A 27,494-nucleotide genomic window follows, 5' to 3' on the forward strand; every position below is an offset into this window, starting at 1 on the left:
GAAGTATTCAACGACTTAGTTTAAGATGAAACATCAATTAGAAGGGTTTTTTAGAAACATTCACCTACATCATGAGTCACTGAACTAGTAATAAAATGGCAAGACAGTAATGGCACTGATCAGTTTAATTAAAAACCTAAAGACTAATGAAACAACAAATGAAATAAATTACTCTACACTACTGAATTCAACTTCTAACTACTGATAAAATACTAGAAAGAAATTAAACAAAAAGAACTATTCTGCACTTCAAATAAGCTATTCTGCGTTAGTAAGAAAATGGTAAAGACTGCATTATGAACAAGATTAGCAAATGGTTATAAACATCATAAAAAAGCATAGTGAATTTACAGTTCAACTATAAAAGACAAAACAAAATGAAATGAAACCTTAGTCAGTGCAGGGGCCCTCTGTAGCTGCTCAGGTTATGCGTACTTAATCAACACTCCAACAAACTCTTTTAGATATCCATGAAATACATAGTCTTCATATTAAAAACAGAGAATGAGTTTTCAAAATTATAGAACAGTAATCTTAGCTTAATACAGGAGCAAAATCGAACTGGTTCTGCGTTCATCACACTGGTATTTATAGAGAAATTATACCACTGTTTTATGGAGAAAAATAAGCTACATCCAAAAACACGTAGGCAGACAGGCACACAGAATTCTCTTCCTCGGTTGCTGGAGACATAAATCTAAGGTGATGGCTGTTGGATTCGGTTGCACAGATGGCTGATGAAGTCCGTGGCCTCAAGAAGTTGTTTCGGATCCCATCATTGTGAAACGTGTACAAAACAGAGTCCTGTTTGCCTTAGGTCTCTACGTTTGACTTTTCCTTTGACCGGAGTCTTCCTTGTCGACCTGGGCTAGATGAATAGGACACAATCCATGCCATGATGTTTTCCAAGCTGCCCATGTAGTTATTTTCTCCTCCTGACACCTGGAACCTGTAAAAGCATGGAAGTAGCTGCGGAACAGCCGATTAACTGCAGAATAGGCTGCGTTCCGTAGCTAAAAGACAAAAACTTATTCAAACAGCAAACATAAAGGTATAACATACAAATCACTAAAATGTTCTCCTTAAGGTAATGTATACTGCTTATTGATGATAGGGATGCATTTTCTTCATGGAAAAACAAAGAAAAGGGAGGAGAAAAGTTGCTAAGGAAAGGGCAGTTGAAACTCAACATACCCCCACTACAAGACTATTGCATGTCCCCAAGCAATCAAAATTGTGAACTTCCTTCTTCTACTGCATTTGTTCTGATACTTCAGCCAACACATCCAATCTCCTCTTCCTCCTTTTCTTTGCACCAACTGCCATCCTTGGCTTCCTCATGAGAAATCTGTACTTGAGGTTAATCAGTGCCTTGCTCAACTTCTTATTTTTCTTTTTTCAGCTTTCTGTTCTTCTTGTGCCATAAACCCAAGTGTAGCATGGTGTTATCGTGAATAGCTGTATCCACCTTATTCTGTTCCTTCAAATTTTCATTTTCTCTTTGGATGTGTTTGTTCAGAATTTCTAGCTCATAGATCTCTTGTTTGAGAGAGCTGATTAGAGTTTCTTGTGTGGTGGTAGGCTGCTCTGGTTTAGCTGAAGTCCCTGGGTCTACTGATGTACTCTTTTTCTCCAATGACTCTATGTAGTCATAGATTTGCTGTTGTATTGGATCAATGCTCGGAGAAACTCTTCTTGGGCTGCCCTCAAAGTTTTGTGGGCTTTGCTCATATGGAATACTGTCAAGGGACTGAGCTGGAGTTTCTTCCTCCAAATTTATAAACTGGGCCTCTTTTGATTTCACCTTTTTCACTTTGCCTCGGAGCCTAGAACTCCTCCTCAAGTTTTGGAAGCCTGTAGTTTCTTCTTTTGTATCCTTTTTCCTCTTTCCTTTCTCCTTATCTTTCTTGATCTGTTCCCTGATTTTGATTAGTCTTTCAGAAAGCAGCTGTTCATCCTCTTTAGGTGATGAAGGTTCAGGAATATCCCTGTGGATTTCTTCAACCCTTTCTTTCATTTTTCTTCTCTGCTTGCTCTGCTTTTTGATCTCTGTTAATTTTTCAGAGATTGGTTCTTCTTCATCATTTTTCTATGCTGAAGTTTCAGGGGTGCTTTGAATGGTGAGACTGGTCTTCCTTCTCCTACTTCTTTTAACAAGACTTCCCTCAGACAAATCTGGAGCATCTTGGAAGAAATTCCTTACCAAAAAGTCTTCCCATGTATCCCCTACACTTCTTAAACGAAATTCAACTAAAATCTTCATTAGTCCATGGTGATATAGAGTGGTTTCTATTGATTCAACTTTCTTCTGAACATTAGTTGCCATTCTTCTCAGACTATTCAACAGGAAAAATGGAAGATTGAGGGTTCCATTCTCTAGAAAATTCATTAACAGTCGTATATGATACACATACATAGAACCAAACCTCCCTTCGAATGTAATAAACTTTTGCACAATTAACAACATGCTATTCCATTTGTTTTTGAGTGCAGAGATTGGAATCCCTTTTCTAAAAATTGAAGTGTCCATACTTGGATTTTTAAGAATGACCTTCCAAGATTCATCATGAAACTCTTTGTTCTTAAACCACCTTTCTCCTAGCCTTGGAAGTTCTGTTGCTTCAGCTATGAAAGACTTGGTAACTGCAAATTTGATGTCACCTATTTCCACTTCCATTCCATCAAATGACCTGGCAAAGGATTTAGTGATTTCCTTATGGTAACCGTTGAATTTTTCATTAAAACACAACCAACCAACCTTCTGTAGCATTCCCTTCAGCTGCGGATAACCTTCCATGTATTTAACCCCTACGGGTTCAGTTCTAACAATGAGCCCCATAACCTCTGTTCTCGGCTACTCTTCAAAACTACTCTTAGCTATCTGAGAAATGAAATGATTGCGTGTATGGTAATAAGAAGACTGTGTATACAAAGGTAGAATGATTATGGATATGGAAACAAGATGATAAGGTATATGGAAACGGAATGACTGTGAACAGAATGACGGTGAATATGAAACAAAACGACTGTATATGCGGAAATTAAGGAAACAGAGTAGCTGTATACGCAAAATGGATGAAAACATAGTGACTGTATGCACAAAATATATGGAAACGAGTGATTGTATGCACAAAGTGGTTGCGTAAATATGAGGGAAAAAAATTAAGAGTTGACATGTAATAAGTAAACAGTCAGGGTTTGAAGAGTCGTATACAGATAGGTCATGTCGTTAATCTAACCGTTAACAGGTGTAGCTGTAGAAGTCCGGTTAAGTACAAGTTTATGGAGTTTAAAACGGAGATTAGTTATGAAGGAATCATTGGACCGTTTGGCATTGAAGATGGAATATGGCGGAGGCATCGTGGCAGTTAAATCACATAGTGATTAATCAAGGAGACATGTGATCACACATGTTATACAAGCTTATGTTTTTGAATTGCTTTTTGAAATAAGTTCTTGTTTTTACCTTTGGAACCTTATCCTTCGCTTGCTAATATTTTGATGTTTGCTCCACAGGTGCTTTAGGCATGATTGGTCTTCAAAGTTGTTTTTTTCTTCAATCACCTGCATATAAGATTTTATTATGAACCGAACTCTTGTGCTTGGACTGATAAACAAACTGTTGCTGCAAAATCAAATTGGTTGTAGAACAGGATCAGCTACGGAACAGAGTCAGCTGCAGAACGTGGAAACAGCTGCAGAATATAAAACTGAGAGTAAAATATGGCTTATGAATGGATGAAATGGAAATGGCTATGTAAGTGAAAATAAGTCAAGATGATAAATGAAAATGGAGATGAAAGAAATGTTGGAAAAAGAAAAAATTATTGGTGAAATATGGCAATGGAATGAAGTGAAATTGAAAGTAAAACAGAGTGAAATGAAATGAGACAATGAATTTTGCAGAATGCTAAATCACTGTAGCTTTTTGTCACCACTATTTTTTTTTAATCAGAAAAGGAAATGGAAAATATAGGGTGTCAGAGGCCTCTGATTTTCACCGTGTATTTTCTGTATAAGCATGCCAATTAGTGATTGGTTTTCAACCTTATACAATTTTTTTTTTTGTTTTTTTTGTTTTTCGTAGATACGAAAAACAAATACTAAGGTGGTGGAGAAGAAGGATTCTTCTTCACTAACTTCATTTCAGAATTGTTCTGGAAGATCTTGATGAACTCCTCCTTTGAGATTAGTTTTTGATATATTTTCTATGACCATTCACAAGAAGAGGAGTTTGACTTTTATCTATTGTTCTGATCCTCACTGCTCCATTACTGAAGACTTTTTCAATCTCATATGGCCCAAGCCAATGAGTTTGAAACTTCTCTTGAAAATCTTTAAACTTTGAATCAAATAACAGTTCCCAATCTCCCTCTTGAAACCTCTTTTCCTTGATATATTTGTCATGCCATTTAGCTCTCTGTTGTTGGACTAAACCAGTGCTTTGAACAGCCTCTTGTCTGATTTCATCTAGTTCATTCAATTGCTTAAGTCTATGCTTTTGAGCTTCTGATAAATCCATCCCCAACTGGACTGCCATCTTGAAAGTTTTGACTTGGAACTCTATAGGGAACAGGACTTGTTTCCCATAAACAAGTTCATAGGGTGTATGTTCCGTTGTGTTTTTCCATGTAGTTCTATAGGCCCATAAGGTTTCAGGAAGCCTTTTTGCCCAATCTCTTCTATGTAGATGCACAGTCTTGGTCAGAATTCCTTCAATCACTTTATTTGTAGACTCCACTTGACCATTTGCTTGTGGATGATAGGGAGTAGATTTCCTATGTTTGATCTTGTACTCCTCCATAAGCTTTTCCATCATGTTGGATGTGAATTGAGATTCCTGATCTGTCACAATTTAGCAAAAAGTAATGCTTTAACTTCTACCCATTTGGTGACGTAATCAGTGCATACTAATATATACTTTTTCTGCTTAGATGGAGGATTAATTGGTCCAATAAAGTCTAAAGCGCACTTTTGAAAGGGTTCGATAAGTATCTGAGTTTGTAATGGCATTTCATTTGAGGGAGTAGGTTTCCCTTCCCTTTGGCAGCGGTCACACCTTCTGACATATTCTTTAGCATCTTTGAAGATGGATGGCCAATAATATCCTAAAGAAAGGATTTTATAGGTTGTCCTCTTGTCAGCAAAGTGTCCACCACACGACTCATCATGACATGCTTTGAAAATATCAGGCATCTCATCTTCCCTGACACACCTTCTGATCATAAGATCTGGCCCTATTTTATACAATTCGTTAGTGATCCATGAATATCTTGCACTTTCTTGAATAATCTTTCTTTTTTCTCTAGGAAACAAATGTGAAGGTAACTTCCCTGTAACCAAGTAATTAGCAACATCTGCAAACCAAAGAGTTTGAGTAGTTACTGCAAAGATATATTCATCAGGAAACTTATCTTCAACCGGAGAGTCTTCTTTGATATTCTGAATCCTGGACAAGAAATCAACAACTGTGTTTTGTTCTCCAGGTCTATCTAGCACAGTAATGTTGAATTCTTGTAAAAGTAAAAGCCATCTTGTAACTCTGCCATTAGTAATAGGTTTATCCATCAAATATCTAATTGCAGAGTGATCTATATGAACAAAGGTTTCATAGCCTGTTATATAGTGTTTGAACTTGTTAATTGTATGAACAACAACTAAGAATTCTTTTTCAGTTACAGTATAATTCAACTTAGTGGGAGTCAAATTCTTACTTGTATAGTAAATGGCATAAGGAATCAAATTTTTTTGTCCCAATATAGCTCCCAGAGTTGTATCTGAAGCATCTGTAGAAATATGGAAAGGAAGTTTCCAATTTGGACCTCTTAAAATAGGTGCTTGAAAATTTTTTGCTTTCAAGGTTTCAAATGCTAGTTGGCAATAAGGATTCCCACTGAATTCACAATCTTTTGTAAGCAATTTGAAGAGTGGAGATGCTATTTTAGTGAAGTTTTATATAAATCTTCTATAGTATCCTGTAAATCCTAGAAAACTTCTAACGTCTTTTTGGCAATTTGGAATTGGTAACTTAGAGATTACTTCAACCTTAGATTTGTCAACTTTAATCCCATCTCTTGAAATATGATGTCCTAAAACAATACTTTCTATAAATATCATAAAACTTTTTTCATGGCTTAGTGAAAGGTTTGTTTTCTTTACATCTTTTAAGAACTTTTTCCAAATTCTCCAAAGCTTCTTCAAATGTGTTTCCATAGACTGTAAAATCATCCATATATACCTCTACACAATCATGTATTAGATCAGAAAAAATTCCTAGTACCGCTCTTTGGAATGTTGCAGGTGCATTACATAACCCAAAAGGAAGCATTTGGTAGGCAAAAGTTCTCCATGGACAAGTAAATGTGGTTTTATCCTGGTCCTCAAGTGCTACCTGAATTTGATTATAACCACTAAAACCATCCAAGAATGAGAAATACTTTTTACCTGCTAATGTATCTAACACTTGATCTATAAAGGGCAATGGAAAATGATTTTTGAGGGTTGTTTTATTCAATTCTCGATAATCAATGCACACTCTCCATTTACCATTCTTTATAGGCACAATTACCAAAGGAGAAACCCATTGGCTATCTGAAATTGGGTAAATGAAGTTTACATTGAGTAATTTTTGGAGTTCTTCTTTCACAATTTCCCTAAGATTTGGATTTATTCTTCTCTGAGGTTGTCTAATTGGGCTATTGTTTTCCTCAATATAGATATGATGGATACAAGTCTTAGGATCAATGCCTTTCATGTCGGTGTATTCCCATGCAAATGCAGCAGCATGTTTTTCTAATATTTCGGTTAGCTCATCTTGTTGTAGTTTCTCCAAGTTTTTGTTTATGTTCAATGTCCTACCTAGAAAAATTTCAACTGTAGAGCTAACAAACTCTTCCATAGAATAGAGAGACATCTACCTAGATGACAAGTATTGAACATTAGATTTTTCTTGAAACTATGCATGATCATATTTTGAAGATGTTTCAAAATTTTCCAATGTATTCAAAATTTGACTATCTTCACTAATTTCTGAAATAGTAAAGAGAGGTTGAATGTCATCTTCATCATCAATCCATTCCTTGTCATCTATTTCTGTAATTGCTTTTGCTAGAGGATACAAAGTAAATTTCTTTGTTGAATTACCATCAGAAATATACATGTCACCAGATCTACAACTAATAAAAGCATCAGCTGTGGCCAACCAAGGTCTTCCTAATATGAGTGGGTGTCCTCTTAGATTATTCTTGGGAGTTAAAATCATGAAATCAACAGGATATTCCTAAGAATCTAAGGAGATTGAAATATCTTCTACTACACCATCTGGTTTGATTACTGATCTATTTGCAAGTTGCAGTAAAGTAGGTGTATAAATAAGGTTAGGAAGTTTAAGCTACTCCATAGTTTGTCTACTCATAATGTTTATTGCTGCCCCTAAGTCAATCAATGTATTTGGAATTTCAACTCCATTTATATGTGTCTTGACAATTGGATTTCCTGGATCCACATGTTTCTGCATGGCAATCTTTCCCATCATTATGTTTGCTTTCTTTCCTACCAGGTAAATTCTTTTTGTTTCTCTTGGTTTTCTTCCTGGTCTTTTGATGCTCGACTCCTTTATTATCTTGGCTAGAATAGGGATTTTTCTAATGGCTTGTAACAAAGGAATTTTGATAAAGACATTCTTTAATTCATCTAGAAAATCATAATTGGGCAACAAGATCTGTTTTTCTACCCCTCTATCAATTTGTAATCTCTCAGGAAAAGGAGGTGTAGAAGTAGATGCTGGTTGCTCAATGATAGGAGTTGTGTTTATTAATTCTTTTTGTTTTTCTTTTTCAATGTTTTGGTTTTGGAGGGATGTTCCCTCAAAACTTTTATTGACTTTTAAAGAATCTTCCTCAGAAGTGTCTTGTTCTTGAATAACTATAGAAGGTTTTTCCTTTTCTAATATCCTACCAGATCTAAGTTGAACATCATTAAGATCTAGAGGAGTAATCATGTAAGTTGGAAATTGTTGTCCTTTTACCATGTAAGCATTTTGAGGGTTTTTATTGTTGGGGTTTGGTAATGGTTGGGCAGGTAGTTGATTTGGTTTCTGTTGAAATGGCAGTAAGAGTTGAGGATTTTGACTTTGTTGTGCAGGTTGTTGTGGAAATAGCAATGAAAGTTGAAGGTTTTGATTTTGAAGTGGTGGTTGCTGATTTTGTTGCTGATTTTGTGGGGGAGGATAATTTTGATAAGATGGAGGATATTGGTAATATTGGGCAAATCTCCCATAAGGATTTTGTACCCCTTGTGCCCACGGTTGAGATTGATACTATGATTGAGGTTGAGGCCAAGGTTGCTGCCAAGAATTCCAGTTTGGTGGGGGCTGAAGATACATTGGATTGTTAAATCCCTAATTTTGTGGCCCCTACCAAGGTCTTCTTGCAACAAAACAAAGAGATTCTGCAGAATTTGGGACTGTTTCCTCTTGAAAGACAGCCTTAAGACCTGGATTGAAGGACAACCCTCGGTCTCATGACTTTCTAAACAAATCGTACAAGTTTCTACAATTTTTGCATCTAAAGGACAATCCCTTAAAGCATGTTTTTTTCTGCATTTTGGACAAAAAATGGCTAAAGCATTAGCCTCTGTTTTCTGCTTGTTTTGAATTTTAAGGGTGTCTAGCTGCTCACTAAGGCTCCCTAGAATGTCAGTTTTAAATTCATCAAGCATACTGCCAATTTCTGCCCTACTTACAGATCCAGTTGCAGATTTGTTTGCTCTAACAAGAGAAGGATCTCTCGGCCCTTTTCCTGTTTTAGATTTCCCTCGTGAGAGATGAACACATAGTTCTGATATGTCACTCAATGGAAGTTGAGAGATATATCCCTTCCCCATCATGTTAGGGATATCTATCCATTCATCTCTAATGGCCTTTAACAAAAGAGCTTTCAAAGTTTTTTCATCTAAATTGTTCATTTTTGCTCTTTTCAAATTATAGTTGAATCTCTCAAGCAAATCCTCGAAGTTTTCATCTTCTTTTTGCATCATTTTGAACACCTAATCTTTATGATTGGTAGGCATACAATAATCCAAGTATCTATCCAAAAATGCATGTTTCATGTCATTCCATGTTCTAATGGATTGAGTGACTAACCCCATGAACCATTTCAAAGCAGCCCCTTTTAGTGTTGAGGGAAACAATTTGAGTTTTTGAGAGTCTTCTAGATAGTCATAAGTTCTGCACAAGACTTCAAACTCAAACAAAAATGTTTTAGGGTCCTCACTTCTCAACCCATAGAAGTTTGGGAGGATAGATGGTGAGATATTTTTCATTGTTGTATGTGTTTCCTCATCCACTATAGGGAATCCAAATGAGTTATCTACTTCCCTATTTCCTCTGCCTCCTCCATTATTACCTCTACCTCCTCCATTGTTTCCTCTACCTCTTCCTCTACCCCCTCCTCCAAACAGTGAGAATTCTCCATCTTGTTCTTCTTCTGCCATTATAGTTTCTTCAGAGTCAGTATAGGGCTCAACCTGCAAGGTTATTCCCTCTTCCTCTGGTTCTTCTATTAATGGACTATGAGAGAGAGTTTCTACTTTTTCTTCCTCACTAGGTATTCCTAATTCTTCAACTACAATAGGCTCTCCTGTGGAGGTGAAAAAGGTTATCCCTGCTGTTGGAGATTCAAAATTTTTCTCTCCTAGGACTGTTTTGGTGGATGATGTAGGAGAATCTTCTGATTGAGTTTCTGCCCCTTGAATTCCAGGAATCCTATGGCTGGGAGTATGAGTCTGGGATGGAGGTGTGTCTTTTCTAACTCTTGGTGGAGTAGGTGGAGTTGTAGGAATCGAACTTCTGCCCCTAGCTATAAATCTACCCCTAGAGTCTCTTTCTCTATGCATGTCATTGTTTTGTTTTGTTTTTTTTATGAATGTAAGAGATAAGGCTACCTAGTTACACTTCCCCGGTAACGGTGCCAAAATGTTTGGTCAATTTAGTGTCCTAAATTGCTCTACATAAATTATCAATCTGGGTATCGTAAATTGATGAAGTGTAGTGCACTATATGTGCTAGATGACCCTTCTTACCTCACTGTTTTTGAGTTTTATGTTGTTTTGGGGGTTTGATCCTTTAATTCCTAATGTTTTACAATGTGACTGTTAAAATCCTAATTTAAACTTTTGTAAAGACGGCTAAAAATCTAAAAATGAGGACTAAAAGTGCTTTAAGCCATAATTGGAAGTAAAGTTTAATCAAGAAAATGAAAACAAAGTTCCTTTTTCTGCTCTTATTATTGTTTCCAAATCATGAACTAAAAGAACTTAAGAGTGAAATTGCAACTACTGCCTAATCAATTACAAGAACAAGGCTAAATGAAATACTGAAAATTGAAAGTGAAATTGCAACTAGTATCTAATCCATGACAAGAACAAAACTAATGAAAAACTAAAACTGAAAGTGGAATTGCAATTATCTATTTATGGAAACAGAACTAAATGAAATACTAGGACTGAAAATGAAATTGCAACTAATCTACTATGGAAATTAGATGAAGTGCTTAGTTACTTTGCTTCACAATTTTGGGAGAACAACCTCCTTGTGATAAAATTTTGAGAAATTATGTACTTCATTGTTTTAAGAAAATAAATACAAAAATGCAGAAAAGACTCATTGCATTAGTGAAGTATTCAACGACTTAGTTTAAGATGAAACATCAACTAGAAGGGTTTTTTAGAAACATTCACCTACATCATGAGTCACTGAACTAGTAATAAAATGGCAAGACAGGTAATGGCACTGATCAGTTTAATTAAAAACCTAAAGACTAATGAAACAACAAATGAAATAAATTACTCTACACTACTGAATTCAACTTCTAACTACTGATAAAATACTAGAAAGAAATTAAACAAAAAGAACTATTCGCACTTCAAATAAGCTATTCTGCGTTAGTAAAAAAATGGTAAAGGCTGCATTATGAACAAGATTAGCAAATGGTTATAAACATCATAAAAAAGCATAGTGAATTTACAGTTCAACTATAAAAGACAAAACAAAATGAAATGAAACCTTAGTCACTGCAGGGGCCCTCTGCAGCTGCTCAAGTTATGCGTACTTAATCAACACTCCAACAAACGCTTTCAAATATCCATGAAATACATAGTCTTCATATTAAAAACAGAGAATGAGTTTTCAAAATTACAGAATAGTGATCTGAGCTTAATTCATGAGCAAAATCGAACTGGTTCTGCGTTCTTCACATAGGTATTTATAGAGAAATTATACCACTGTTTTATGGAGAAAAATAAGCTATAGCCAAAAACACGTAGGCAGACAGGTACACGGAATTCTCTTCCTTGGTTGCTGGAGACATAAATCTAAGGTGATGGCTGTTGGATTTGGTTGCACAGATGGCTGATGAAGTCTGTGGCCTCAGGAAGTTGTTTCGGATCCCATCACTGTGAAACGTGTACAAAACAGAGTCCTGTTTGCCTTAGGTCTCTACGTTTGACTTTTCCTTTGACTAGAGTCTTCCTTGTCGACCTGGGCTAGATGAATAGGACACGATCCATACCATGATGTTTTCCAAGTTGCCCATGTAGTTATTTTATCCTCCTGACACCTGGAACCTGTAAAAGCATGGAAGTAGCTGCGGAATAGCCGATTAGCTGCAGAATAGGTTGCATTCTGTAGCTAAAAGACAAAAACTTATTCAAACAGCAAACATAAAGGTATAACATGCAAATCACTAAAATGTTCTCCTTAAGGCAATGTATACTGGTTATTGATGATAGGGATGCATTTTCTTCATAGAAAAACAAAGAAAAGGGAGGAGAAAAGTTGCTAAGGAAATGGCAGTTTTGAAGCTCAACACTTCTTATGAGAATTCTTCAAATTGAGAATGTCCAAGTACCTTGTATGGATTATGAATAGTTAAGAGGGAGTGTTGAAATATGCAACTAGGTTCGGTCTTCATAATGACATGTGTAATCATGATTTTATGTAATTAATGAAAAGAAGAAAAATAAAATTATTTTGTTATGCTTGAGGCATGTGTTTTATGTTCAAGGAATTTTATTTTGTAGATCAAGCTCCCATTGTGAGCTATTAGGTTTGGTCATTAAGTCAGAAAGTCAAATGAGTCAATGTCATGTATTAAAGACCCATTTGGGCATGTTACATATGTGTTTGAGTCATTGTAAAAAGTCTAAAGATCCTCCAAGACCAATCCAATGCACCTCCAACAAGTCGGCCTTCAATAAAGCAATCAACGATCACTAAGAACGAGTCGGCCTAGAAGCAATATCAAGTCGGCCTCAAGTCATGGTCAAAAAGCCTATATAAGGAGGCACTCTGCCTCTCTCAAGGACACAATTACTCAATTGTCATTCAATCACAAGGAAGAGGAAAAGGTGCTCCAAGTCCTAGTCTTTAGCCTTCTACTTGGCTAGACCTTCCCTAGCACATCACTTCCTTCTACAAGGTGCTACCCTCAGCTAGGGCCACTAAGAGATATACCGATATCAGCATAGCTTTGAACTCCAGATCAGTGTGGGCCCATGGGACCTCCTATCCCACAATATTATAGCAACATGGCCAAATCAGAGACCTTTGTAGGCGAATGAATGAGATCTGCCAAACCTTAGTGGTGAATGACCTCCTCCAAACAATAACGCAACGGACAGTCCAAGCATTCCACCAATTCTCCCTTGGGACATCATACTAAGCTTTCTTCATTCAGCTTCAGATGTTAGGAGAGATGGGTCTACTCCATGATAGACCTACCTCCTCACTTCTGATTCTTCATATTCCTGAATCTTCAACTTCTATGCATCTGCACCTCGAAGCTGATCTTTGTGCTTGGGGTCAAGGGTTGTTCATGCCTCTGCATCTTGCCTTTTATAGGAGACCTTTTGTACTCTTACTTTGTAATGACATCCTTGTAATCTGCAGTCCCTTTGACTACTTTTGTGGTCGTTACTTGGACATTAATGAAATTTTCTTATCTTTGCTTTCAGGGGATACCTTAGGCACTCTTGCATTGCAAGTCACTTGATGTACTTCTGTGTACCTTTGACGGATACCTTAGGCACTCTTGCATTGCAAGTCACTTGATGTACTTCTGTGTACCTTTGACCTAATTTGGTCATTTGTTGACATCAATGTAATTTCTGCCTTTCTTTCTAGTTTGTATGTATTCTCTGAACGGATGTCTTTCAAGTCTTTGGCAATGTGCTTCTGGTACTTTGTTTTCCCCCCTTTTGTTCCTTTTGAGTCTTGATAGTGAATACTGTAAAAATTTCAATTCTGATGATGTTTATATTGTCCAAATTTTGATTCTGTAAATCAGTGGAAGGGATGGGTATATCATTGGGCATGGCCTTCTTTATGTGAATTTTGGACTTATAAATTAGTGTGTGGTGTGCATTGTAATATGAATTAGAGTTGACAACCTTTTATTGACTATGCATGAGTTGGTATGTATTCAGAGTTAGTGAACTGAGGGTTGTGGAACTCTTGGATGGGCTATGTGAGAAAATGAAGGACTACACTCTTGATAAGGTATCTCTTATCTATATGTTACAAATCACCCTAAGGTAGATCATGGAATATTTTTATGTCTATATTTGACCTGAGCAGAGTATAAATGTTTTGTGAATTCATGAGTACTATTTATTTAAGTTATAATGACTTTTCCGTAGAGATATTTTAGAAATTAACTGTTAGATAGTAAGAACAACATAAATACGAGGCATCTTTTTGTAACACTGTTAATTCATCTCATGTTAATGTGTACCAACCATTATTTAATTTTTCTTTCAGATTTCAACTCTTTTTGCTGCTTTTTGTTATTTTAGATAGCTAAATTTAGAGTTCTTTGTCATGCAGGCAGATTCAAGCAAAGTCAAATGGATCAAAGTGGAAGATTGGGAAAGTGCAGTGCTTAGCATAGGTACCACACTTTTCCAACTTTAAAAAAGGAAATCCTTCTTATGGACATTCACACATTTAAGTGAAGAATAGGGTTTGTTGTTACCTTGCCAATGCCAGACAATGATCTGCCTAAGGCTACACCAACAATATTCGATATAGTCAATAGCCACAGCTAGGGAGGAGCATGCTTTCCAGGATTTGAAACTGGGTTATTGTCACAATAACTGCTCCGAGTTGTGACTAGACTAGAACGTGACGGACATATGCTTTTCCAACTTATAAACAACTGCCAAAAAATCATATGTGAATTCTGGTCTGTATATACATATCTGTCAACATTCCATGATTATTTGTGTTCCTTTTTATAAGGAAAGACAACGGTGCAAATATCACAGCTTAGTATTTATTATTATCCTATATGCATTTCAGTTACTCAAGAGAAGCTTTGACGAACAGGATACCCAACATACTGGTTCTGTCCTTAAACTATGACGTCATATTCCTTTTTGAAGCTAGTGATTTTCTCCAGTATTATATTCTTCTTATCTTCAAAATCTTGAACAGTATTGCGTCATGTTCAGTCCTTATCATTGGACTTGATCTTCTGAGAGAATCAAGAATTATCGCAGTTTTCAAAGTCTACCAGAGGCTGCAATTTTCCAAAGCCTGTTCAGAGCAGCATGGGTGTTTAGTTCTTAAACGTCTCAGCCCCAGCTAAAATTGTTGCACTGTGCTAGTAAGAATAAATGAATAGGCGTGAATTGATATTTCATCAAAGATGATACAGATATAAAGAAATTGTTCTGACCATTGGATTCAACTTCCGAGGTCTTCTGGACTCCCTGTAACTGTTCACATTCCACACCATAACCCTAACAGATTAGGTGTCCAACATTCCCTCTCTTAATCCGAAGGGGTGTTAGTGAGTCCAAGCAGAGAAATGAGGACAACTACTAATGGCTGAATGTGCTTTTTGAATCTGGTGGTTTAAGGAATAACACAAACAAAATGGATAGCAGAAGCCAAAGTCTTCTACCAGTGGTGGTGTAAGGCTGACCACGAACTCAAACTGTGTAGAAGAAGCCAAAGTCTTCTACCAATGGTGGTTTAAGGCTGACCACCAACTCTGGAACTTGGCTTGAAGCAGTCCCTGGAACAATTTCGAATCTAGCTAGAAGCTTATGTCTTCTGCGAAATGGAAGCGCTCCCTAATGATGGTTTAAAGATAACCACAAACTGTTGAAAATGGTGGTTTGAAGTTGACCACAAACTGTTAGAACTTGGCTCCAAGGCTCAACGGTTCTTGGATCGTTTCCAAATTTGGCAAGAAGTTATTGCCTTCTGCTGATTGGAAGTGCTCTCAGATGGCGATTTGAAGATGACCACAAACTGATGTCGGTTTGAAGATGACCACAAACTGAATCACGATCATAGCTTTGACTCTTGCTACAACTTTGATTCTGGTTCAGGCTTGAGGCTCTGTTTTTGGCTGTTGCTTAGGTTTGCTTGTACATGCTTGATTGACAGGATTTAAAACTATAAGCCTCATTGTCGATCAGTTATTTCAATCCCATCTTGTCAGATAGGAAGACTAATATCATTCCAAAATGCTCACATGGATGAAGATCAAAAACCATGATCCTTGTTAGAATTTTACTCGAACCCAACACCTAATATTTAATTCCCAACAATGAATTACTGAACAAATACACAACTAAGTTCCTAACACATAAAATTCAGTGAAAGCAAATTTCGATCTGAATCACACGAATTACAAAGAAATTTCTACCGAACAAATAAGTTCTTCATTAATTAAAAACTCAGAACCTACTTGTGCTTCCGTCCTAGGATGATGGCCCAACTGGGGAATTACATATACGACAATAAACTTGGAGTTATCCACCTGATCAAGCCCTAGATTTGTGCTTTGATCTTCCTTGGCTCATTTGGATTTGTCTCCCTAGCTGCTCCTTGCACCTTCCTTGGACTCGACACACTAAAGTATCACACTCCTCCTCGTGAGGGTAGTGCCACTGTTTTGTGTCTTCTCCTCACCTTAGCCTTGCCTTTATAAATTTATATTGATCCAAAACCCTAATCCTAACCCTAACCCTAATTCCAAAGTGATTGATGACGAAGATTAGATCTCGCCTCACTTGAGATCAACGGTTAAGATTTAAACTTATTCATTAAAGTAAATACATTACTTTTTATAAGTTTTATTTTAGCTCAATAAGCCAACATATTAATATGTGTTTTTCCTAAGTTAAACTTAGGTTAAGTGACATCAACAACTTGCTCAACCTAGAGCAAGTGTTCTAAGGTGATATGTGGGTGACTTCTGCCTACCTAGACACAAGGCCTGTGTAGAAGTACCTGCTTGAGCTACAAACTTCAACACTCCCTCTTAGCGAGGGAGGTACTTCTGGAAGAACCTCCTCCACTTGGATCTGTCTCCAAGCCCATCTCAGTATCTGTAGTTGCTCCCTCTAACCCTGAAGCCTGTCCTGCTATCTGACATGAAACCTGAGTTGAGAACCTGTCATGACCAATCATGCTCTGAGGAGTCCTATCACACTCATGAGCATCTATCAATGTGACATGATACCAACTGAGTCTCTTGGCAGTACCAAAAGAATCACTCTTCCTGGCCACTTCTCCCCTCTCTGTCAATGACACTGATCTTGTATCTAAGATCCCCTCGGATACACCCACAGGCTGTCGCAACAACTTGTATGATTGTCCTTATCTAATGCCAAGCACTACTGCTACATCCAAGGTCGCTCCCTTTGAATCTAGAAGCACATGTCCATCTCAGAACAAAACACTATATCCATCATCCTCCAAGGCTGATATTGAGAGCACATGTACCATCAAGCTTGGAACAAATAACATCCCTATCACCTCTTGAAATCCTTTTGAGTCTAGCTGGAATCTAACACATCCAATCCCCTTCACTGTATGCATGATGCTAGCTCCACAACTCACATGGTGGTTTGAGCCTATCTCTGAAATACTACGAAACACTAACCTCATCCCCGTCATCTGCCTAGCTGCTCCTGTCCACTTGTTAGGATATTCCGACACATAGGATATAGTTAAGTTCAACTTGGTCTAGTATAGAGTTAGGTTAGAGTTAGGTAAAGTGTGTTTCTTTACCGTTGTACATTTTGTAACTTACAATCCGACGGTCACGATATGTAGTGATCCGACGGTTCACTCTCACCTCGGTATTACCGACACTTGATCCGTGGCTTGACACCCGATTGGTCCATGAGTTCTATTTAAAGCGCATGGAGGGTCATTGTTCGGGTAAATCCGTGCATGAGAGAAGCTTATGTAAATTTTCATTCTTTGATTAATAAATTGCCTGTAGTACCCACGTTGGGACAGGCCGTGGACTGTTTCCCTCCTTGCACTTTGAGGGTTTTAACCACGTCAAAATACTGGTGTATTGATTTGAGATCTGGTTGTGAGCGGTGTCCTTTTGGTGTTCTTTCTGAGGAACTTACCCTGTAAATTCCTACATGGTATCAGAGCCAAAGGTCTCGAGTTCGAATCACACCCGGCTCGTGCTGGGGGGAGATTGTTAGGGATTGGATAATCCAGCGCTCCCCGTGTGTTTCGTGACATGGACTAACCGCCTCTCGAAGATCCGTTAACTCTGGCGATGCGTCCGTTTACTAACACCTGCGGGTTTTGGTGTAATGGCAATCGTGATCCCAATAAGTGGGCAACTCTCTTATCATCCTTGTTCTTTATGTTGATGATCTTATTCTTACTGGTAGTGATCCCAACCTTATAAACCATGTGAAGTCCAGCCTTAAAAAGAAATTTGAAATGACAGACTTAGGACACTTACACTATTTTCTCGGTCTTCAAGTCTTGCAATCCCAGGAGGGTATTTTCCTTTCCCAGTCCAAGTATGCTTGTGATATTCTTCGTCATTTTCACATGGAAGACTGTAAGCCAGCCCCTTCTCCCTTTCAGTTTGGAGTCAAACTTTCAGTCTCTTGTACTTCTCCTGAAGTTGATGCTACCTTATACCGTCAACTTGTCGGAAAACTCTTGTATTTAACCCATACTCGTCCTGATCTTTCCTTTGCTGTTGGCCTTGTTGCTCGTTTTATGCAAAACCCCCGTGAAAGTCATTGGAAAGCAGCTAAAAGAATACTTCGTTATGTTCGAGGTACAGTACAGTTTGGGATTCATTACAGTGCCAAAGCAACTCCTCTGTTAGTTGGTTTCACTGATTCTGATTGGGCTGGTGACCCTGATGATCGGAAGTCTACTGCCGGTTATGTCTTCACTCTTGGTTCAGGACCTATTACATGGGCTTGTAAGAAACAGGCTGCCATTTCTCTTTCGTCAGCCGAAGCAGAGTATCGTGGTGCCGTGGAAGCTAGTAAGGAAGCCTTGTGGCTTCGTCAGATCCTATCAGAGTTTGGCTTTGAGCAGCAGCATCCAACCACACTTTGGTGTGATAATCAAAGTGCCATTCAGCTATGCAAAGATCCAGTCCAGCATCAGCGCAGCAAACACATTGAACTACACATGCACTTCATCAGAAAGCTCATTCATGACCATGTTCTTGAAGTGCAATATTGTCCAACAGATGATCAGGTTGCAGACATCTTCACAAAGGCTCTCACAGAGGCGAAGTTCACTAAACTTCGATATATGCTTGGAGTTCAGGAAGCTGTCATTAAGGGGGGATAGGCTCTAGTGCCTCCTTCCTTCTCCTATTGTGTCATATTTGTAAATCCTTCAATCCTATCCCAAGTTGTTCTTAAGGGGGGATGTTAGGATATTCCGACACATAGGATATAGTTAAGTTCAACTTGGTCTAGTATAGAGTTAGGTTAGAGTTAGGTAAAGTGTGTTTCTTTACCGTTGTACATTTTGTAACTTACAATCCGACGGTCACGATATGTAGTGATCCGACGGTTCACTCTCACCTCGGTATTACCGACACTTGATCCATGGCTTGACACCCGATTGGTCCATGAGTTCTATTTAAAGCGCATGGAGGGTCATTGTTCGGGTAAATCCGTGCATGAGAGAACTGTTTTGATTAATAAATTGCCTGTAGTACCCACGTTGGGACAGGCCGTGGACTGTTTCCCTCCTTGCACTTTGAGGGTTTTAACCACGTCAAAAATACTGGTGTATTGATTTGAGATCTGGGTTTGAGCGGTGTCCTTTTGGTGTTCTTTCTGAGGAACTTACCCTGTAAATTCCTACACCACTAGCCATAATGCACTGTACTATTTGATCTTGTAACCTACCTCGTTTGCCTCCTGAGTGCATTACAACCTTGCTACGTATCCTTCTAAGTCTAGCTGGAATCTAACACATCCATTCCCCTTTACTGTATGCATGATGCTAGCTCCACAACTCACATGTTGGTCTGAGCCTGTCTCTGGAATACTACGAAACACTGACCTCATCCTCGTCATATGCCTAGCTGCTCCTGTCCACTACCCATAATGCACTGTACTATTTGATCTTGTAACCTACCTCGTTTGCCTCCTGAGTGCATTGGAACCTTGCTACGTCTGCCCACAATTGTCGATTATAATGCTTCTCAGGAAAGAGAGTGATCACTCTTGGGAATTCGCTCCATTTGTTGAAGACTAATTACTTGACTTTTAATGGCAACTTTTCTTATCCTTATCTTAATCTTCTTGAAAATAGTAATCTCCAACAACTATATTGACCTTTTCAACTGCTATTTTTTAATTGACTTGACTTTTCCATGCATTAATGAGTGCATTTTCAACCACCTCAAGATCTCTAACGCCCTTGTGAATTTGGAAAAACCGAGTCATAGGTCTTGTCCTCTTGTTCTATAGACCAATTTTGACATATTATATGTTGAATTTTGATAAAATCCCCTATTATGCCACGTGGAAAAATTGCCCTGCCACATCCCCACGCCTCAGTGGATGATCTCTAATGCCCTTGAGGATCAAATATTTTTGAGACATGTGTATTGCTCGTCTCGGTGCATAGACCAATTTTAACGTAATGCATGTGAAAATCTGCCCAATGCTCCCCTTGTCCTGCCCCTGGAAACCTTGTAACACTATTGTTTGACCATCTTTGACTAGCCATATCTTGAGAATGCCTTCATCAAATGGAAAAATTTCATGTGGCATGTCATCCTCTCTTTGAGCTCTACAATCTGGGACTCTGTTGACTTTTTGACTTTCGAGACCACTTTGCCTCGGGAACATGAACTACATTGGGAAGCGTGAAAATGTCACTGACAGTGAGACTGCTATATAAGAGAAACATTTGAGGGATACGACACCAAAACCAAGGCCACATATAGACTCATAACTATGCGGAAAGACATAGGTGCACCTGACGTGAGCTAGTCTGGCCCTTATAATAGTGATCACCCCTACGTTACAAGGCTCCCACAAAACCATGATTCAACGTATACGCTTACCTCAGGCCCTTTGATCCTATTAGGGATGAAAGAACCTTCTGCAAACTCAAAGAAACAAGGCATGGTTCGACCAAATCAAGATTGGCTCAATGTGACACAAGGTCTAGGATTCATACAAGGCCTCACATGGTTGTTTCATGGCTTTTGACTTGTGACCTTGGGCTTACAATGGTTTTTAAGAATGTTGCAATGAATTTGTAGGTACCCTTTTTGAAAGAGGGGTAACAAGTCCTATGTCAGTGGAATCAATCATAGGGTCTTGTTACATTGCGACATTCATAGATGATTATTCTAGGACGATATGGATCTACTACCTGAAGACCAAGGGTGAGGTATTTGGTCAGTTTCATGAGTTCAACACTGTTGTCGGGAACTAGACTGGGAAGAAGATTAAAGGTACTAAGATTTGATAATGGGAGTGAGTATACCTCCAATGAGTTTTAGGATTTCTTTAGGGAGGCAGGGATCAGGAAGGAACTCATAGTGCCTTACAACCCTTAGCAGAGTGGGGTTGTCGAAAGGAACAAGAGGACCATAGTGGGAGCAACGAAGGCAATGATCTATGATTATGACTTGCCTATTTGCAGAACAAGAGTCCTCATAGAATTTTGGAAGAGATAACTCTTGAGGAGATGTTCACTGGAGTGAAATCAAATGTTAGCCATCTGCGCATCTTTGATAGATTAGTATACGCCTACATTCCTATAGAGAAGAGGACTAAGCTAGAGCCCTCACCAGAAAATGGAATTTTTGTTGGCTTTAGTGAGGTCTCAAAGGCCTATCGAGTATACATTTCAAGACAGGGGGGTTATCGTCAGTCAGGATGTTAGATTCGAGGAGGGAAAAGCCTTTAGGATATTTCATTATAGAGTGCCAGCAGGGGTAGAGGATCTAGAGCGAGAGGCTCCTAAGGTTGAATCGGGACCAACAACACCATCAACAGTGACACAAAAATAAATCTGGACGAGGAGTGAGATGTGCATTCGAGCTCTACCAAGAGAAGGCTAAGATGGGCCAAATAGACCTTGAGAGATGTTGAGAAGCATGTGGAGGCTCCTGGCAGCACCTTCAAGAAGAGCAAACCACCAATGACATTTTCTAGTTATTTGGCCTTGTCAAGCAACATCAATGAGTTTGATCCTTCCACTTTTGAGGAGGCTGTGGATGAGCATGTTTGGAGGGATGCCATGGTGGAAGAGTATAGCTCCATAATGAGGAATGATGTGTGGATATAGCGCCGAGGCTTGAGGGAAAATCAATGGGTACTTCTCGATGAATCTATAAGATCAAACATGCAGCTGATGGTTGTGTCGAGAAGTACAAAGCGAGGCTCATGGCAAGAGGATTCTCCTAGGAGGAGGGAGTGGACTACAATGAAACATTCACACCTGTCCCTAGATATCTATCCATTAGAGCAGTCATGTCCATTGCTTTAGAAATGGGGTGGAGGATACATGAGATGGATGTGAAGACTACTTTCCTCAATGGGGTGATTGAGGAGGAGGAGTATATTGAGCAACCTTAGGGCTTTGAGGTGCATGAGAGAGAGTCTCATGTAAGGAGTTTGAAGAAGGCCCTTTATGAGCTGAAGTAGGCTCCATGCGCATGGTACTCTAGGGTCGCTGGATATCTTCTTGGTTTGGGCTTCACCAAGAGTGAGGTGGATTCCAACCTGTGCTATTACTTGTTGAGGGTGAGACACTCATCTTGGTACTTTATGTTGACGTTCTTTTCTTGACAGGATCAGAGAAGCTCATAGGGATGTGCAAGGAGGACCTTGCTTCAAAGATTGAATTGAAGGACATTGGCTTGATGCACTACTTGTTGGGATTGGAGGTGTGGCTACAACTAGGAATGGTTTTCCTTGGGCAGGGCATGTATGTAGTTGAGATCTTGAGGAGAGTTAGGATGGAGGATTGTAGGCCTATGTTTACATTGATGATCACCAACTTAAAGAAGCAGAGTGCTTCTGAGGGTGAGTTGGTGGATCCCACACTTATAGGTAGCTGCTAGGTTCTTCGGTGTATTTGGTCAACAATAGGCCAGATATTTGTTTTGCTGTGAACACACTCAACTAGTTCATGGTGGAGATGAGATAGGTTCATTGGGTGTTAGCGATGCATGTGTTAAGATACCTGTGTGGTACAATGGACTTTGGACTGAGATATGTTGGAGTTAGTGGAGTAGAGATGTAGGGGTACTGTTATGAAACCAGCTCAAGAAAAGATAGAAAAGATAGATCAACGCCTTAGAATTCAGCCTCTTCGAGGGGGCAACCTCCTTTACATTACATAAATGAACAATTCTTGGATGATACAAATGAAAAGACCTCCTTTCTATATATAGGAGTCTAAGGGGTCATAACATAATCAGAGCCGACATAACAATAATAATGTAAGGGCACAATAGTAACAATATGGGCACTACATGGGTACAACAATATAATAAGTGGGTTATACTAATAACAATAAGGGGTTACACTAGTAGTATAGGGGCCTAACATGCCCCTCTCCTTCAAAAAGCGTTGTCCTCAACGCTTGAGTAGTTCTTGATGCTTCTGTATAAAATTCTTGTCCTCGCATGTGGAATCTTCAGCGGGTAAGTTCTTCCACTTGATGAGATATTCTGAAATTGATCGATTTCGTAGCTGTCGGGTTCTTGTTTCTGTGATTGCTCCAGGTTCCAATATGATTTTTCCTTCCTCTTCAATTTCTGGCAATATTGTTTGAATTGGGATCTTTTGCAACTTTTGAATAAGTGGCCATACTTCTTCGTCCTTCTTCCATTCATCCCTTGCTTCGTTTATCCAATCTGGTTGGATAATATAAATATCACAAAACAATGCTTCCACATCCTCATCCTTGAAGAGTCTTCCCATTTGGTAAGGTCGCCATTTTTTAAGTGCATGTAGTATTGCCAACATTTCCTTCTCATATATAGCTTGCTTGAGATGTAGCAGTAAAAATACCCAATCACCTACATCAAAACTTTTTTCACTACAATGTTTATCTACCTGTTGTTTCATTTGATTTTGCACCGAAGTGGCTTTATCCTTTAAAAGTTGGAGAACTTGTTGTTGATGCTTGATGTGATCTTTCACTGCTTGAACCTTTTTCTTCTTGATATGTCCTTCTATCTCTAGAGTTTGAGGAGTGGTAATTTCTTCCAATCCTTTACAAGATATGGTCGGATTCATTTCTTGATGCTCGATGTGATCTTTCACTTCTTGAACATTTTTCTTCTTGATATGTCCTTCTATCTTGATAGTTTGAGGAGTGGTAATTTCGAACAATGAATTACAAGATATGGTTGGATTCATTTCTTCTTTCTCGATGTGATCTTTCACTTCTTGCACATTTTCCTTCTTGATATGTCCTTCTATCTTGAGAGTTTGAGGAGTGGTAATTCTTGCCAATGCTTTACAAGATATGGTCTGATTCATTTCTTCTTTCTCTGGGGTGGGGTCCTGGCGTATATCTTCTTCTTTTGATGTTTCTTGATCCTTTTCTTCCTCCTCTTCATATTCTATGTAAAATAATTTCTTCTCAGCACACTTATGACCTTTAGTGCATTTGCTATCACAATTGTAACAAAGCCCTTTTTCTCTTCTTTCTTCCAATTGTTGTGGTGTAACCCTTGTAGGTTGTGGAAGGCTAGGAGAAACAACACTTCCATCTTTATAGTTGTGAGGGGTACGTTTCCTGGTTTCCATAATTTTTCTTTCCACTATGTCACAAAGCCCTTTTACTCTTTCCAATTGTTGTGGTGTTGCTCTAAAGAAGGTGTTTCTCTTTGTATCCTCATAATGTGCTATCATTTCCTCCGTGAAAATTGACCACGTAACAAGTTGTTTATGCGAACAAAGTCCTTCGTACCATAAAAATTGATCTGGTTCTAAATATGAAGATGCAATACATACCTTTTGTAACAGTTGTACACCATGTAGATCAAAATATTGCTCCATCTGAAGTATCCAATTTATCGGATCCTTGCCATCAAACTTCCTCATCTTGCTTTTTCTTGATTTTAGGAGCTCGACCTTGAAACGACTATAACTCTATACTTTCAGATCTTTAAGTTCTGAAATTGCGACCTATAGTAGCCCTCTGTGTCCTCTTTCCAATGCCACCAGTCTGATCCAAATTGGATTCTCTAAGAAAGAGTTATGCACAATCTCCCAAGATGACCTAATTATAGACCTTTCCAGAAGAGCGAACTTGTATGACGTGCCACGTGTCACTGTTTTGACCTTTGGATCTGAAAAATATATAAAAAAAACTACAGTCCGTCCTCTTTCTGTACCTTTTTACGAAATTTCAATCCGATCCCCAGAGAGAAAGTTATGACGATTTTCCCCAGGTCACCTGTTTTGAATGTAATTCAGGAGTCTGCAAAAAGACCAACTTCCTTAGATCATATCTCCGCAAATATCGCGCGAAAAGCTCTGAAATTCGGACCCAAGGTTCAGCGCGATTTCTTCTCAAATGGGTTTTTTTTGCGACTTCTGAAACGTCACAGAAAAAAAGTTATAGCGAAAATGCCACGATGACCTGTTTGGAGCAGCGAAACCCTAGAATCCAAAGCTCTGATACCAAATGTTATGAAACCAGCTCAAGAAAAGATAGAAAAGATAGATCAACGCCTTAGAATTCAGCCTCTTCGAGGGGGCAACCTCCTTTACATTACATAAATGAACAATTCTTGGATGATACAAATGAAAAGACCTCCTTTCTATATATAGGAGTCTAAGGGGTCATAACATAATCAGAGCCGACATAACAATAATAATGTAAGGGCACAATAGTAACAATATGGGCACTACATGGGTACAACAATATAATAAGTGGGTTATACTAATAACAATAAGGGGTTACACTAGTAGTATAGGGGCCTAATAGGTACACAAATTCTAATTGGGCTAGGAGTGTTGGCGACAAAAATCCATGTTTGGATATTGTTTCAGCTTGGTATCAACCATGATCTTGTAGTGTAGCAGGAACTAGCACTCAATGGCACTTAGCTCAACATAGGTAGAGTACATGGTAGCAAGTATGGCGAGTTGTGAATTCATATGGCTTCGCAAGATGCTCACAGGGCTATTTGGTCTTGAGATGGGGCCAACAATGATACACTGTGATAATCAAAGTTGCATTAAGCTCTTTGAAAATTCTGTGTTTCATGACAGGTCCAAGCATTTCAAGATCAAATATCACTTCATCAAAGACAAGGTCTAGAGAGGTGTTGTGAGATTGCAGTACATTTCCACAGGGGAGCAGGTGGCAGATATTCTCACTAAGCCTGTAGTGAAAGGGAAGTATGTGTTTTACAAGGACAAGCTAGGGGTAGTAGAGAATCCCTTCCTTGCTAGGAGGGAGTGTTGAAGCTTGTGGTAGCTTTGAAAGGTCTTCTACATGAGCTTGGTGTCTTAGCATGTAGGAGATGGTTAATTGCCTATTTAGGTGCTTGCTTGGTGGAGTAAGTGACATATGATTTCATTCCTAAGTCTAGGAAAAGTACAAAGATTAAAATCAATTGATTATTGTGGATTATTAATCCAAAGTACTAACAATAAATAATAAAATTATTTAAGTGAGTTAGATATGATCTCAATTGTTGATCTCAAATGAGGTGAGATCTAATCTCAACTATCAATCACCTAGGAAATTAGGGTTAGGGATTTCGCTTAATGAAGATTATAAAGAGAAGCCTAAGGGAGAGTTGAAGACACAAGACAAGAAACAACTACGACATTTTGAGAAAGCGGTTTTCTCTAGAGCGAGAGGCTCATCTAGATTGAGGAGAAAGAGGAAGAGTGCAGGTTGATTTGGGAGTATTTCTAGGAGGCTGAATTGCTGAAGTGTGAAGGAGGCTGCGAATTGGAGAGGCCAATTTATCCAGGGTCAAATTGTTGGTGAGAGGTGGGCCAAATTCTCCAGGCCGAATTTCTTCAGGGGCTGATTTCCAGAGGGCCGAAATTCCTTGGGCTGAATCATTCCCAATGGGATCGAGTTACAAGTTTCAGTGTTTGTATTTTTCTATGTATTTTCTCTGTAGGTTGATTGGCCCGAAGCAGAATTCCAACAGGCATTGGATTTGTTAGGGAGCAATTCCGGTGAGTAGATCAGTTGATTCGTTGAGTAGATCTGGACGCAAAAGTTTTGCAGCGACGGTTTCAACAACAGATTTATGCAGGGGGAGGAAGAGAAAAGCACACTGAAGGGGGAATTTCTAGAACTTCTCGAGGGTTTCTAGATCCTGTGAGGAGATCAATAATTTCCAGTTGCAGAAGGCCATAGCAGGCAAAGTAATTTTCCAGTGCAAGTTTGCCAGACTAGCCAGTTCGGGTTGCAGAGGTTACTGTTCGTGTGCCAGTTCCCAGAGAAGGACATCCAGAAGGTACAACGAGTAGTATTAGTGAGCAGCTAAATGCAATATATTAGTCAGAGAAGGACATCCAGAGGCAGATCTGCGCATTTCTAAGGGAGTGCGAGTAGTAGAAGGAAGGCCGAGCAGGAAGGAGGAGGAGATTTCTAGATACAATCTCTAGTTTATTTGAGTTTCATGAGATGGCCGTAGTAAGTCTTGGAGATCAAGATAGACTTTACGAAGCCTCCAACTTTGTTGTCTGGAAGGCCAGGATGTTATTCCTGTTGGATGAGCATGGTCTGAAGGAGTTCGTGACAACAATTGTAGTTGACCTGATAGATCCTATCCAGTATCTTGATTACAAGAAGGATATGGCCAAAGCTAAGACGATGGTCCTAGACAGGATTCAAGATCATATCTTCTCGCAGTTGTAGAGAAGAATACTGAAAAGGACATGTGGTAAGCTGTTGTGAAGGTATATTAGGATCCATCAAAGAATCGTAAAATGATTCTCAAGGAGAAGATGAGGACCCCAAAGATGCAGAAGGTTGAGAATGTAACTTCCTATCCCACCAGAGTTCAAAACGTTCGTGATGAGATAACAACTGTAGGAGAGAAGCAAGATGACAAAGAACTTGTGTGAGTTGCTATAAATGATTTTTCCAAAGAGTGGGCAACTTTCGTTTAGGGAATTACTGGACGAGATAAATTGCCAGATTGAGAACGCCTATGGAGTGACTCCAC

At 38.8% G+C, this 27,494-nt stretch overlaps 1 protein-coding gene across 1 annotated transcript in view; it reads left to right on the forward strand.

Moving 5' to 3' along the window:
- Positions 1-27,494, forward strand: part of LOC149254903 (uncharacterized) — a 233,874-nt gene that overhangs the window by 128,126 nt on the left and 78,254 nt on the right. Inside the window, exons 4-5 of the mRNA XM_089457142.1 lie at positions 13,483-13,555; positions 13,883-13,946. Of these exons, the coding sequence (XP_089313268.1) occupies positions 13,483-13,555; positions 13,883-13,946 (137 nt within the window). The remainder of the gene's footprint in view (positions 1-13,482; positions 13,556-13,882; positions 13,947-27,494) is intronic.

This window comes from Pinus tabuliformis, chromosome 7 (assembly GCF_031772625.1).
Source record: "Pinus tabuliformis cultivar Carrire ecotype Pingquan chromosome 7, CPIR1, whole genome shotgun sequence".
Classification (NCBI taxonomy): Eukaryota; Viridiplantae; Streptophyta; class Pinopsida; order Pinales; family Pinaceae; genus Pinus; species Pinus tabuliformis.